Here is a 14203-nt window from a genome sequence, read left to right on the forward strand (position 1 = left end):
CCACTACTCAGCCATGCTGTCAGTGCCCTCCTGGGGGACATGTGAACTGTGACACAGTCACAATTTTTTCTTTCAGTAAAAGTCTCATAACCTATATCTTCACCTATAGGAATCCACCCAGAAGTTGCTGGCTGCTTCTTCACTTCATCAGTGGCAGAACATTTGGTAATTTCATTTGAGTGCTCATCTTGGAAGTCTTGGAGTTCCTGTAAGACAGCAAAATGTTCATTGATGTCAGAAGGTGTGCCATGTCCTGGCTCTGCACCAGGGTTGTACATCTGGACCCCACAGAGGACTTCATAGGAGTCTGACCACCCAAGGATCGTCTAAGCAGAATATCAAATTTCTCTCAGGATTATGTGGGGGAGGAATAATGGACAGCAATACCCAGTGTTTCCACAGTATACTGGTAAGCCCTAGAGCCAAACGCCGGGCCCTGATCCGAGTGGAATGCTGCTACTGCATATGCCCCAATAAAGACTTGCAAGTCTTTATTAACAGTTTGAGCGTCAGCTGATCCCTGTGGCCACACCCATAGGAATATAGAAATAAATCTACGGCCAAAAGACTACACTTAAACGCACGATCTGAGTTCAGAGGTCTGCAGTAATCCAAATTGACACATGTCAAAGATTTACTCAAAATAAGAAGGGATGTCTGTAGTGGGCAAGCTGTGGTGGAGCTTTTAATTTGCTGGCAAACATTTCAGATAAGGACAAATGCTGCCAATAGCATTTCTGTACTAAAGCAACTGTGGGCCTGATTCACAGAACTAACTTAAGACAAAATCCTAAACTTACTACCATTTAGCTACAAGTTAGCTGTGTTGGGACAAGTGCGCAAGTGTCTGGATGCAAGTACGTCAGTTTGGCATGTTCTGAGGATATTAGAATGTTCTGTAGTCAAACGTTTGTTGGAAAAAATCAGGACAAATTAAGTTATACGGGGTTAACTAGCTGTGCGTAGTGCTGTATGTATGTTTAACCAAAGTTGAGAAATACTAAAAGTAACTGTACCTTTTTAATGGTGTTTGGTGGCTGTAAGAGACAACATTCAACTAAGAAATATAGGAAAAGGCTTTTACCTTCATCTGAAAGTTCCAATCCTAAGAATAGTACACTAAGAAAATACATTTTAGTTTTCTGTAATTGAATTTGTAGCCATGTTCAGCAAATCCTAAAATAATATAATCTACTATGTTTAAGTGTGTGTTTAAGTCATAGACCATTAGATGCATGTCATAAACATTGAGGGTGGGCAGTGAACTCCACTTCGCTAGTGGAGTTTTCAGAGTTTGGCGGAGCTTACCTCCCACCTACTTAAAAAACTGGTGGTGAAATTAAATCTGATAATCCTAATAAGAGCTGGTGTGATGCTATTCTCTATTGCCCATGCATCTTACCTGTGAATTTAACTAGAACGATTATCAGAGTCTGAGATGGGTCTGGACTGGAGCTGTCAATTGTCTCCCGAGTCCTGACTGAGGCATCACCAAATTCTGCTTTTCCTCTTGAGAGATCACAAATACTTCAGTGAAGATGACAAAGGTAGGCTGGAGATAGAGTATTTGGAGATGTGGGGGCCACGTTCCCAGCTTCCTCTGCTCTACCCTTAGCTCTGTGTTAATGCAGCCAAAGGGTCAGCCCATATCACAGGGTGGTGTGCATTTCTTTTAATTTCTAATTGGCAGCAACAATTAACAGCCCAATTTTCAGCATTAGCTTTAACGTTTTTTTCCCCTTCATACTGTTTTTTCCCACATTTGTAGATAATTTGCAGGTTAATTTAAACCATGTAGAAGTTTTCTCAGCAATATCACTTTTGCAGTTTTTCTATGCACACTATGGACTTTAGGCAGCAGTTTCCTCTACACTTTTTCCTTCTGCTACAAATTGTTGCAAAAGACCAAGGAGCACATTAAGAAGGTGGGCGGACTTTGTCTGCCTGCCATCCCGAAGCAAAAAGGGACTGCCCGCCATAGGGGCGGGGGTCCCGTGGGGCCCATAGGATGCGCCCGGCACACTGGCGGGCGCATCCCGCATTTTTAACATTGCGGTGGACGGTGCTGAAACACCGCCCACCGCAATGCTAAAAATGCACGTCATGCAGTTCAATGCACAACATGACAGGCACTGCGCGGTGCCTGCCAAGTTGTATATTGAAATGCAGGGGGGTACACCCCCCATGTGCACCCCCACCCCCAGATTCCCTGGGGGCCCGCAACGGGCCCCGGCAAGTGATTCTCGCATGCCTTTCCGTGGCGGCAACGCCACCACAGAAAGGCATGTGTCCACCCCTATCATAATATGGTTGGTGGTGTCCCGCAGACACCGCCACCATATTAAACTCTTTTCCGACCGGCCAACAAGTCCGCGGACGGTCTTTCTGTCCACCGTGGTCCCCCCACCATAGTACTATGGCGGGGGGGAAACGGGTGGCGGCCGGGGACGGATGTCGGGCGGATCGCCACCACCATGCGAGTGGTGGCAATCTACCCGACATCCTAATGGAGCCCCAAGTTTTCACAAAAAGCGTACAACCCATCAACCTCACAGTGTTTTTGCAGATATTGAAATAACCTCACAAAGAATAAAATTCATTGCAAATTTCATGCACCTTAAACAACAGCCCACCCAAAAGCACAAAGGAGGGTGGAAAACCACTGCTTCAGCCCTTAGCCATGAGCAAAGGAGGATTTATGACATAGCACCCATCATGGTATGACGAGCTGCTGGGAGCTCGTGATTCCTTATCAGAGACAGATCTGAGTTGAGGGCTCAATATCTGGAATTTGAAACAAGCGTTGGCCAAAGCCAAAAAACAATGGCTTACATTTCCAGTTATGCTCCAGACCTACTGGCTTAATCAAACATCTTCAGAAGAGCTGATGAGTGTGCACATATTTACACTGTGGAAATCATCTCAATATAGAATCTGTGCAGTTTCTATTTGGAATTTTAAAAGCTTTGAGCATTTTTATGACCAAGCAGAATCCTCCAGAATGCAGTGAGACACCGAGGACCCCCTTAGGTCAGACAAGATCAGGGAGCCAGAGGGCTTTGGTGCCAAAGCCTCATGGTGGTAAGTGCAGCCCAGCATGGGAGAGCCTGCAGTGGTGTGATCTTGGGGAGGGGAGTACAAGTAAGATGCAGAGCCTAGACGCTGACACATCTTCCCTGAGACCAGTGCTTCACAGCGTGTCAGTGAGGAGACATGCTGCACAAACAACTTGGTGCACTTACACCCTGCTATCTGAGCACACACTGTCGGGGAAACAAGGACCTGCAGGACCTGAACCAGAGGGGGCCAGGTCCTTCACTGTACAGGGAAGCTTGTCTGCCTTCGGTCTGCTGGAGCCTCAAGCCCCAGCCCTCACAAAGTCTGCACACTCATGGAACTCCTTGAAATCTCACAGAGGTTTCCAACAACTCCACAGAATTCTGTGGAGTGAAACTCTGCAAGCTACATCCAGGCCTATCTTTATTTTTTTGTTTATCCATGTGCATTAGAGACAACTCAGGTGCCTGTTTGATAGCATCTTTTTCAAAACTGTCCCTAGGCTGTGGCTTATTAGGTCTGGTGACCAAAATATCTTAACCGATTGATGTATAGATCTCAGCAATAATTTTTGCTCATTTGCACGCTTTGCCCTTAACATGTACCTGCATGAGGCGTTGGAGTACCACCAGTGCTGTTGGCTCCCTAATAATATTACTTAAAATAATTGGAGAAACTGATAAAATTATTTTCATCCCCAAGTCCAGGGCCGGGGCTGTCCCAAATTCATTTTAAATCTGTTTTAGCACTTCAGGCAAAATAGCGATGGATGATGTACCATGTGTTATGGTATATAAGACAGCAAAGTTTGTGTCCCAAGTTGCACAATCCTCCTCTGGGAGAACCATACCAAGTGATAGGCACATTGTGAGAATTCGATGTTTGTGTTTGGGACCTGTGTGGGGAAACACTGCTTCAAGTTGAATTTTCTCTCATCTCGGGGGAACGTTACCCGAAATTGTGTTGATAGTGAATGGACTAATTGCTGGCACAGCTAAATGTGGTTGTAAAGCTTGAACAGCCCTCGCTGACGTAGTAGGTATTGCACTCAATACAAACTGTGTTAAGTGTTTATGGGCTAGATGTAGGTAATGTCAATTTACCAATTCTTAAATACCGAATTTTACCGATTGGGAAGTATCGGTAAATGTGATGTAGGTAATGAATCAGTAAAATGTACCAATTCGGTAATATTCCTTAATACCGAATCGGTAATTCCGATTGATTAATAAGGAATACCTTCCCATTCATTCCTATGGAGGCCCATAGGCATGAATGGGAAGCCAAACACTGTTACCTATTCGGTAAATACCGAATCGGTACTAGCGGGAGCATATTCAAGGGTGGCAGGGTGTCACATTGACACCCTGCTGCACCCCTGAATTGTGCATGTGTGCACTTGTGGCGCACAAACATGCCCGAAGGCCATGTATGTCTGCCACATGGCACTTTTAATAAAGCAAATAATTGCTTTTTTAAAGGTATTCGGTATTTACCACCAATTTGTAGTTGGTGGTAAATAACGAATCCTTAAAGCAAAAATGCACTCACTTAAGTGCTACCTACATAGGTTTTAAGGACTCTGTAATTTACTGATTCCTTAAAATAACGAATCAGTATTTTACCGATTCCTTAAAATAACGATTCAGTATTTTACAGATTCCTTAAAATAACAAATTAGTAAATTACCAAATCCTTATTTCCAGCCTCCTACATTGGAAATGGCTAATTACCGGTCGGTAACGGGAAATTCACTGATTTTCGACCGTTACCAACCGGTATTTAGCTACCTACATGTGGTAAATAAAATATTACCCTGCCATAATTTCTATACTTAAACAAAGGGTCATGCATTAAATGAGAGGCAGAGTCCGTGGTGTCCGATTCAGAAGGGCTTTATTTCAATAACTCGAGTTAAGGGAGAATCGGGTTCCATCACCACTAAGGTTCAGGAAGGGTTGTCATCTGAATTTTATTCACAGAGTACAATATTTATACATTAAATTGCATAGAGAAGGAGGAGCGCTCCAGGCAGAGCAAGGGAAAGAGAGATAAGAGCATGTGGGCGTGCATGTAGGCGTACACTTGAGGAGTCATAGGTGGGTGTCATAGGTGGGTGGATACATGGAGGGGGGTGACATGGCGAAGCTGGAACTTTGCCCTACTTGTGCGCGCAACTTAGTCATGACGTGCAATTGACGTGTAACTGGGGGAAGCTGGGGGGAGCTGACTTTCGGTCTAGTAGGGAGGCCTTCAGTGTCAGGGCGACCTGCACATCTAGTAATATCTGATATCTTAGGTCCGGGGATGTATTATCTGGAGCAATGTATTATCTGGAGCAAAAGGTCGCTCTTCACCAAGAGCCGGTGTGGGCATATATTTCTTCGTGCATTGCGTCGGGGCTTTGGGCTTTCTATGGATGCAAACTCTGTAAATCACTTAAACTGAGACAGAAAGGCTGGGCTCTATCTCTGTAGACGGGTTCTGTTTACTTTCTTCACTAGGCAGGAATGTGATTCTGTTAGAGCAAGCAGATAACTGTTGTGCATAATACTGTCTTAGCACCATGTGCGGGGCCTCTCGGCTGAGCCAAGAGTATGCAAGAGGTCAGGGATACGAAGCTGTAACTTTCAGAGTGTCAGGAGGCATGAAAACCTGAATTCGGGTCCTGGCTCTAGCTGAGCCACAAAATGGGTTCATCTCGACTTTAAACGTACACAGTACAAACACATTGGCAGCATGGGCCTCGGTGCGGAATTAACGTTTCTTACATGGAAATCTTGATGGCTGACATCCTGATGCAGGACGTTAATGCAGAGGCCTCGTTATTCAGGACATTAAGGGAAAATGCATGAGTGACATGCACATATACTAAACGTTGGGGTACACGCAGGGGACATATTAGCCATATAAAATTTCATTTTCCTTACATCTGGCCCTATATTATCTAACTTAAGCAATTCACTACAAAAGAGATGTGGGGAAAAATACATACACCGCAAATTCATCAAAATGATTACCTCAATTAATCTTCTATCAACAGACTAAATTCATACATTCTTTTATTCAATCATGTCAGTATGTATTCATCAATTCTTCTGTACATAAATATCTGTTGCTGTATGGTGTCACATGATAAAATATACATTAAAGTTAAACACTCCTAAAAATAACTCCTCCTCTTTCCTTAAATATACAGTGGAGGCTTTGCTATAGATTTTATGCACAATCACAAGCGAAGAAGATAGTCCCTTATATTAGTACATATACATGAAGTGTAGTTGTTCTCTTCAATTTCTTAATGATGTGTGCTTGATGTTGAATACACTGCTTTTTTGGTTTTGTGGAGACTTTTTAAAAGAAATGTTGACGCGTTTAGGCCGAATATTTTTGGCCTCTTCAGGACCGATGAAAGAAGCAATGCACAAAGTCAAGAAACTATGTGTCCCAGCCACCGGCTGTCAACCTATCCTGGAGCTCATGGATCAGATAACAGATCCCCTCAATTGCTGTTGTTAGTCCACGTCAAGCCGCAGTGCATCGATAACTGATTCGAAACAGTCTGCGGGTCTACTAATACTGGTGATATGTCTTTTAAGAAGTCTCCACAAATATAACATTGAGTATACATCATTAAGAAATTGAAGAGAACAACTACACTTCCTCTGTGTTGACTCCTACATTCCCTGCCTCTTTAGTTTTCCATAGGAGACTTGGCCCAAGCTACTCAAGAAAACCATAAATAATTTGCACAATAAATTCAGAAGATGCCGCAAACACTCCTGTGAGAAGTTGGCCTGGCATATGCTGTCCACTAGTTCTAGTGGGTACCTTACACCAGTGCAAACATCCCTCATTAATGATAGGTTTAAGAAAACCTTTATTAAAAGCTATCCTAGTGGAGGCTATGTAGAGAAGCTTTCAGGTTAATTCTTGAAGGAGTGTAAAGCAGCTTGGTTTACCAGATTATAACCTCTTGAACGACCAAATTAAAGGAGAACCACACAATGTATATATAGAATATATCTATTTATTACTAACCACTCTCTACTAACCTCTTTATGATTTTAGAGAACAAGATACACAATATCAACACAATAGACCTTCAGTAAATAACTCAATATACAATGGGCCCCAGGGGGAGGCCAAACCATATATTAAGAAAGTGGTATAAGAACCACAGTTTGACTAGACACAGTGCCTAGAGTGTGTAGAATCACTGGGGCCCCAAGGACCCCAAGGAACCACCAAAGGTAGTGACACAGGGGACCCACTGGAGACGCGTGCAGTGTGAGAACACAGCCGTGAGCTCCGTTAGCTTCTATGGGGAAAGTCGCAGTTGGAATTTTAAAGATAAAGGACACTTAGGAGAGAACTTTGACAAACCCCTTTAGACTTAAGGGGTTCTAGGGCCAACACCCACAGGAGCATTGGAGTACTCAAATTACCTCACCCAGGTGGTGTCGGGAATCATCGTTGATTTCAATGGCGATGAGCTGCAAAGTGCTGCTGCCGGGAACAGTACGGGAGGATCCAAGCCTGGATCGAAGATGTGAAGAACCTGAAAGTAGAGGGGACAGAGTCTCGGTCACTAGCTAGTGACCAGGGGCACGATAGACGAATGCCCACTGATGTCGGGTGCTTCAGGTGTGAAGAGGTGAAGCTTGACTCTGCAGTCATGAGGACCAGGAGGCCTTGACGACGACCAGGAGCTGGATTCGGATTGAACACATCCAGCCTTGGCAACAGCAACCCACACTGGAAGAGAAAACATACAGACCGACAAGGTCTGGGGAACCCCCCAAGCGATGGAGAGTCAGGGCCTGTCTGGAGCAACCGGGGAAGTCCAAGGAAAGTTAGAGTTGCCTTCTCAGGGACCCACAGGTTGATGGACCAGGGATCGCGAAGGGACCTCGAGAGAAAACACAAAGGGCCGGCTCAAAGAACACTCACGGAGTGTAGGCTGGCAATCTTCAGTGGAATTGCTGTTCGAGATCAGGGCTACAAGTAACCCACATCTCAGCCTCAGGGGTCGCCAGAAAGCTGATGCTTCTGCAAATGGTTGCGGTGTACAGAGGTTCAGGTTGCACGGTCTCCACGTGAGATACAGGCCTCAAACTTGCTGAGCACACAGATCGACCTTAGAGACCACAGAAACCCCCCTCCTGTGTTGCACAGTTCTTCGGAGTCTTCAGGAGCTTCAGGAATGCAAACCGGTCAGATGCGTCTTTGATGCCTGCCAAGCAGGGGAGTAACTCCTTTACTCCAAGTGAGATTCTTCAGTTATCTAGCGCCTTGTAGATCGTCAAAGTTCCAGGATTATGTATCAGAGTTTCGTCCAGGTAAATCTAAAGTCCTGTAGTCAGGGGTTCCTACTTTATATCCAAGGAAGGGGTGGGACAAACTCTAGGGACCCACCTATGGGAGGGTCAGGAAAGAGGGGTGGCTACTCCCATTTCCTTTGTCCAGTTTCATGCCAGAGCAGGGACTGATAGCTCCTGCAACCGGTTTGAGCTGGCCTATGCACAGGGACACCAAATGTGCCCCCAGTGCAGACATCAAAGCACTCTTGGAGGGCACCTACCCAGCCCCAATACACTAAAGCCTGCCTGGGAGGTGGTTACACCTCCCTGTGACAGGAAACCTATTGTCCAGGCCTCCCCAGCCGGATATGCACAAGTCCACAACATGTATCAAACCAAGATCTTTAGCAATTCAAATATTTAATCACTTTGGAAGTAAGTGGTTCTAATTGGAAAAGAAAAACGAACCACAACCTCTAAAAGGCACTCTTTGTTCTAGAAAATACCTGACATGATAGAACTCATTTAAACTAAAGTTGATCAAACAACCATGTTTTTTAACTTCTCTCTAAAATGAGGATGACCCAATCCAGAAGACCTTTGTCTCTACTCCGATGAGGCCAGAGATATTGTTGACTCCTCTGCGGGGTGGCACCTGGCAGATGAGGGTCCCTGTGACTCTTGCCTTCCTCTTTGTCACCTCCCTTTCTATGCTTCAGCCAGATAAGTCTCCCTTTGGTGAGATCGAAAAGGTTCCATTTAAATAAATGACTATGCCTTGTCACATTCAACAGTAAGAAGGAACTTGCAGGCGCTCATAATAAAGGCATAGAAAACTGTTGTACACAGTATGATTTAGAGAAGGGGACCTTGCAAGAGTCCAATGCAGCCCACAAGAGCTAAATTACTACATCTCTGTAACACTGAAGATGTTTCCCCCAGCAGAATTCGATTTCCAAGAAGTTGGCCTAACGGCTAGGGCGCTCGACCTCGGACCTGGGGATCTGGGATCGAGTCTCGGTAACAACGCTAAACAAACATCCTGTGATTTTGGGCAAATCACTTAATCTCTCCAGACCTAACAAAAATGAATGTGTGTCCTCATGTATCATAACTGGTGCTATGTAAAGCACTCTGATACCCGATTCGGGTCAAGTTTGCACTATATAAAACTCTGCAAAAAAAAAAAATGTGTGGCAGAAACAAAAAGTAAAATATTCGGTAATACAAATTAGTGCAAATGTTATGTTATTTTCATTTATAAAGTGTGAACAAAACACCCCCAAGAGGGTCTCCAAGCGCTAATGCACTCTAAAACAGTACAGCAATACCAAAAGGAATTAGAAGAGCCAAGCTTTGAGGAATTTTTTGAAATAAGCGAAGTCCAGGCAGGCTCGTATGTACAAAGGTAACTTGTTCCAGTAATGGGGGCCAAATAGAAAAAGATCTGCACCCATATTTGATGGTACGGATATGGTGGGTTGAGTAAGAGTTGCCCACTGGATCTGAGGTTGTGCATGGGTATATAAAACTGTACCTTCTCCTGTAGATGGAGTAGACTGTTTCCAAAGAGGGACTTATTACGAGGCAGAGGAGTTTAAAAAGGGAGCGCTTTTTTATCATGAGCCAATGCAAAAATGTCATTGTGGGCTCCGATGGGGAGCGGGAAAGCAAATTGCAGATCAGGCAGCCAGCTGTGGTTTGTACCACCTGAAGTCTGGTTTGGAGAGCTTTGTTTGTCGCAACCGAAAGGGCATATCCATAAGACTGAAGATGTAGCCAACCCAGGGCTTTCCAGCCAACACCTACCTCAACCAGTGTTTGGACTAGAATAGAATGTGAGATGCTGTTGAATGCTGCCGATAGAGATCCAGTAGTACCAGCATGGCTGGGTGGTCTTCATCCAGGGAGAGTCTAATGGTGTAGAGAACATCAATCAGTGCAGTTTCTGTACTATGAAAAGCCTCAAAACCAGATTGAGAAGGGTCTGGCAGAGAGTGGGTTTCCAAGAAAAAAATCAGCTGTTTGTTAATAACAGTCTTCATAATTCTTCTGAGAAAAATAAGTGATATTGGTCTATAATTTGCAAGGTCTGAAGGATCTGCCGTGGGTTCATATACAATAGGTCTCAAAAGCGCTGCTTTCCTTTTTGTGGGAATGGTTTCCATATTCAGGGAGTAAATAAACAGATCCATAATAGTAGGAAGGAGTGCTGGGACCAAGGCTGTAATGATGTAAGGAAGAGCAGAATCCTCCGGTGAGCCCGATTTGATATTATTAATTAGAACCTAGAGTTTCTCAGGGGAGACTACATTAAAATATTCCAGAAGACTGGGATGATTAGACTATGAAGAGGCAGGTGAAGCCGCCCTGCCTGTGAGGGACCATTTGACAGAGTGTCATAAAGTTTTGAAATTTGTTCTTTAAAACCCATTGGCAAGGTCATCACAAAGAGACTGAGATGCTGGGATAGATTAGGTACAGGTCAAACGTTTGGTAAATTAATTTACAATCATATATAATTCCTTTGTCGTGTTTCCAATGTTGTTAATTCTGTTCACTATGTGGGACTTCCTAGTAATTTTGATGTTTCTATGGTAAATGCCTAAGGCTGCTTAGTGAGTTTGTCTGCAAAAGTTTGTATGGTTTGCCACTTGTGTTCCAGCTTTCTGCAGGCTCTTTTTTCTGCCTTTAGAGACTCTGAGAACCAGGGAGACAAGGCTTTCTAAGTTTTGAGGTGGCTACATTTTTGGGGAGCGATGCCTAATAATGCCTAGGGAAATGGTTCCTCAAAATCATTAAAATCAAGATGAATATCTCTGTGAGCAGTAGGGAGGAGGCAGTAAAATGAGATGTAAAGTACTGGAGACACCTTTCTCCATTGTACCACCTTTCTAGGACACATGGTCTTGAGGTCCAGAGACTCTCTCACATGGAGATGAAATTTAATAGAGAAATGGTCTGTCCAGATCTGAGGCATGGGGGATTCAGTCTGTAGGTTACGAGAGCTTGTGAATCTGAGATCCGATGTGTGCCCATCTATGTGTGTTAGGCCTACTATTCTTTGATAGAGGTGTAATGAAATGACACTGGTGCTACGGTATATAATGTTTACTTGTGTTTGAGAAAATGTAACACATTGGCAAAAATCCAAAGTTTGCCAGTGCTCATGTCTTCAGTGTCCAAACATATAGGACTTTTGTGGTTTATAGTAAGATATTTATCTATTTAAGGGTTTGAATATTTATAGAGGGAATGTTATTTCAAGCAAAAGAGAGTTCTACATTGAGGTATTGGTTTTCAAGAATAGGGAGAAGAGTCATTTCAATATTGTGTATATAGTGCAGTGGAGGGGCCTTTATGTTTAAGAGGCTTATATAAGGTCAGGAGATTACATTGAAAAACTGGGATAGTCACATAGTGTAGCATAAGGGGCCACATTTCCAAACTATCAGCACCAGTGAAAATACAACATGGGGACTTTTTGCAAGCATGGGCCAAACTGACGTTACAGGTGCAGCTATATGATCCCTTCTCTAAAGACAGTTGTAAACTTCTATTACAAACATTCAAATCTGGGTATTATTCTTTTGCTTGAGGACATGCCTCTGTGAAAAAGAGAAACGTCCTGTTGCCTTTGTGCAATCCCCCATAAAAGACCATTAAACACTCATGCATACTTTTATGTAGTCACGAAGAGTGTAAGCACATTCTACAGCCAGAAATGGCCGGTAAGGTACAGGGTGGCAGGTGGCTTGGAGTTGGGATAAAAAAAAATTTAAAAAAAAACACTAGCCTGATCTCACCAACGTCTCTCCCACATCAAGTGAGTCTCTTACGGGAAACAGGAGGCACCCAGTATCCCCACAGCCAATCACAACCCTGCAATGCAGCATTGTGATTGGTAAGCAGCCAGACTCCCCTGAGCCAATCACAATGCTGCAATGCAGTGTTGTGATCGGTCTGAGCTCCGTGGTTCGGCACTCAGCTAGGGAATGGGGGCCTGGCCATGTTCTGCATGCAGGCTGTAAAGCAGCCTGCATGATGAACATGTAAAGTGTGCATGAATGTTTGGCCGGCCCGAGAGGGCCAGTCAAATATTGATGCACACTTTACAGAGTGCATAACTAATCCCCCTACCCAAAGTCAGGGTACCAAGTTCTGCCCCGCCCTTGCCTGACCGTACAAAAAAATGAGAATAACTTCAGTTATTATCATTTTATTTTTTCGTTTACACTGCTCCATCAGCAGTGGGGCCACCAGCCAATAACTCAAAAAATATTCCGGTACTATTCCTTGGTTTGTGATGGATTTTATAACACGCTCAAAGATTGGAGAGTGACCACCACAAGCTGTCAGTTATTCCTCAGACTGTCCTCCCGGCAGCCTCTATGGAGATGCATAGTCCATGTCTTTTTGTTAATGAGTTGCAGGACCCAGTGTGCATGTTCCACAGACAGTACACCGGCATACAGGTGCATAGCTAGCCATAGGACAGGTCATAATTACTTCACTTTGTCACATTCCATTCATCTCTATTATTTTTCCCTACTTGAAAGCATCTTCCAATAATACTGAACAATGTTCTTTTCATGCAGATATGCCAAACTGCCTATCATGCCCTGAAGACCAGTGGTCCAATCAGAAGAGAGATTCCTGCATTCCACGGGTGGTAGAGTTCCTATCCTATGAGGATCCTCTGGGAGTTGCCTTAACCTCCATTACAAGTTTGTTCTTCATCATCACTGCTGGAGTGCTGGGAATCTTTATTAAATACAGCAACACACCTCTGGTTAGAGCCAATAATCGGGATCTCAGCTACATACTTCTCATCTCCCTCATGCTGTGCTTCCTCTGCTGTTTTTTGTTTATTGGTCGCCCTTCCAAGAAGTCCTGTCTCCTTCGTCAAACTGCCTTTGGGATTGTTTTCACTATTGCTGTTACTACAGTATTAGCAAAAACTCTCACAGTTATCATTGCCTTCAATGCCACAAAGCCAGGCAGTAAACTCAGAAAGTGGGTGGGCCCTCAATTGTCCATCTTTGTAATTCTTGGCTGCTCACTGGTACAGGTGGTGATCTGCACTGTGTGGCTCCATCTCTCTGCTCCATTTCCAGACATTGACACCAAAGCAGAAACCGGGAAGATGATCCTACAGTGTAACGAAGGTTCTGTCGCTGCGTTCTTTGCTGTGGTTGGCTATGTGGGATTCTTGGCTCTTCTGAGCTTTGTTGTTGCCTCAGTAGCTAGAAAGTTACCGGCTACTTTCAACGAGGCCCAGTTTATCACCTTCAGCATGCTGGTGTTCTGCAGCGTCTGGGTCTCCTTCATCCCAGCGTACCTGAGCACCAAGGGGAGGAACATGGTGGCCGTGGAGATCTTCGCTATCCTTACTTCCAGCTCTGGACTGCTAGGCTGTATCTTCATCCCTAAAGTCTACATCATCCTCCTTAGGCCTGAGCTGAACACCAAGGACTATCTAATGGGAAAACAAGTAAACACCTGAGACTCATAGCACAATACTGAGTGGCAATTATTGTCCTGCAACAATACCAAGTGCAGAATATTGGCTACCATGGTCTCTTCAATGTAGGTATATATAAGTTTGTGTTTACATTTACTATTCTTAACTTCACATCTATGTATCTTGACATCATATATATCACCAAGGCACATCGGCGTGGAGGTAAAAATATTAAGAAGCTTATTTAAGTAGGTTTTGTGTCACCCTTTAACCATGCAAAGGGGCCCAAGGGTGACACAAAACCTCTGATTAATCAAGTCGCGCAAGCCTCCTTACGTTGTCCTGAGTGGCTTGATAAATCCAGAGAAACACAACACAG

At 44.1% G+C, this 14203-nt stretch overlaps 1 protein-coding gene across 1 annotated transcript in view; it reads left to right on the forward strand.

Annotated features, from left to right (window-relative positions):
* The window catches only part of LOC147689413 (vomeronasal type-2 receptor 26-like), a 766627-nt gene extending 752761 nt beyond the window's left edge, over positions 1 to 13866 (forward strand). The window contains exon 4 of the mRNA XM_086940092.1: positions 12959 to 13866. Coding sequence (XP_086796218.1) covers positions 12959 to 13866 — 908 coding nt within the window. The remainder of the gene's footprint in view (positions 1 to 12958) is intronic.
* Positions 13867 to 14203: the final 337 nt, after the last annotated feature.

This window comes from Lissotriton vulgaris, chromosome 10 (assembly GCF_964263255.1).
Source record: "Lissotriton vulgaris chromosome 10, aLisVul1.2, whole genome shotgun sequence".
NCBI lineage: Eukaryota > Metazoa > Chordata > Amphibia > Caudata > Salamandridae > Lissotriton > Lissotriton vulgaris.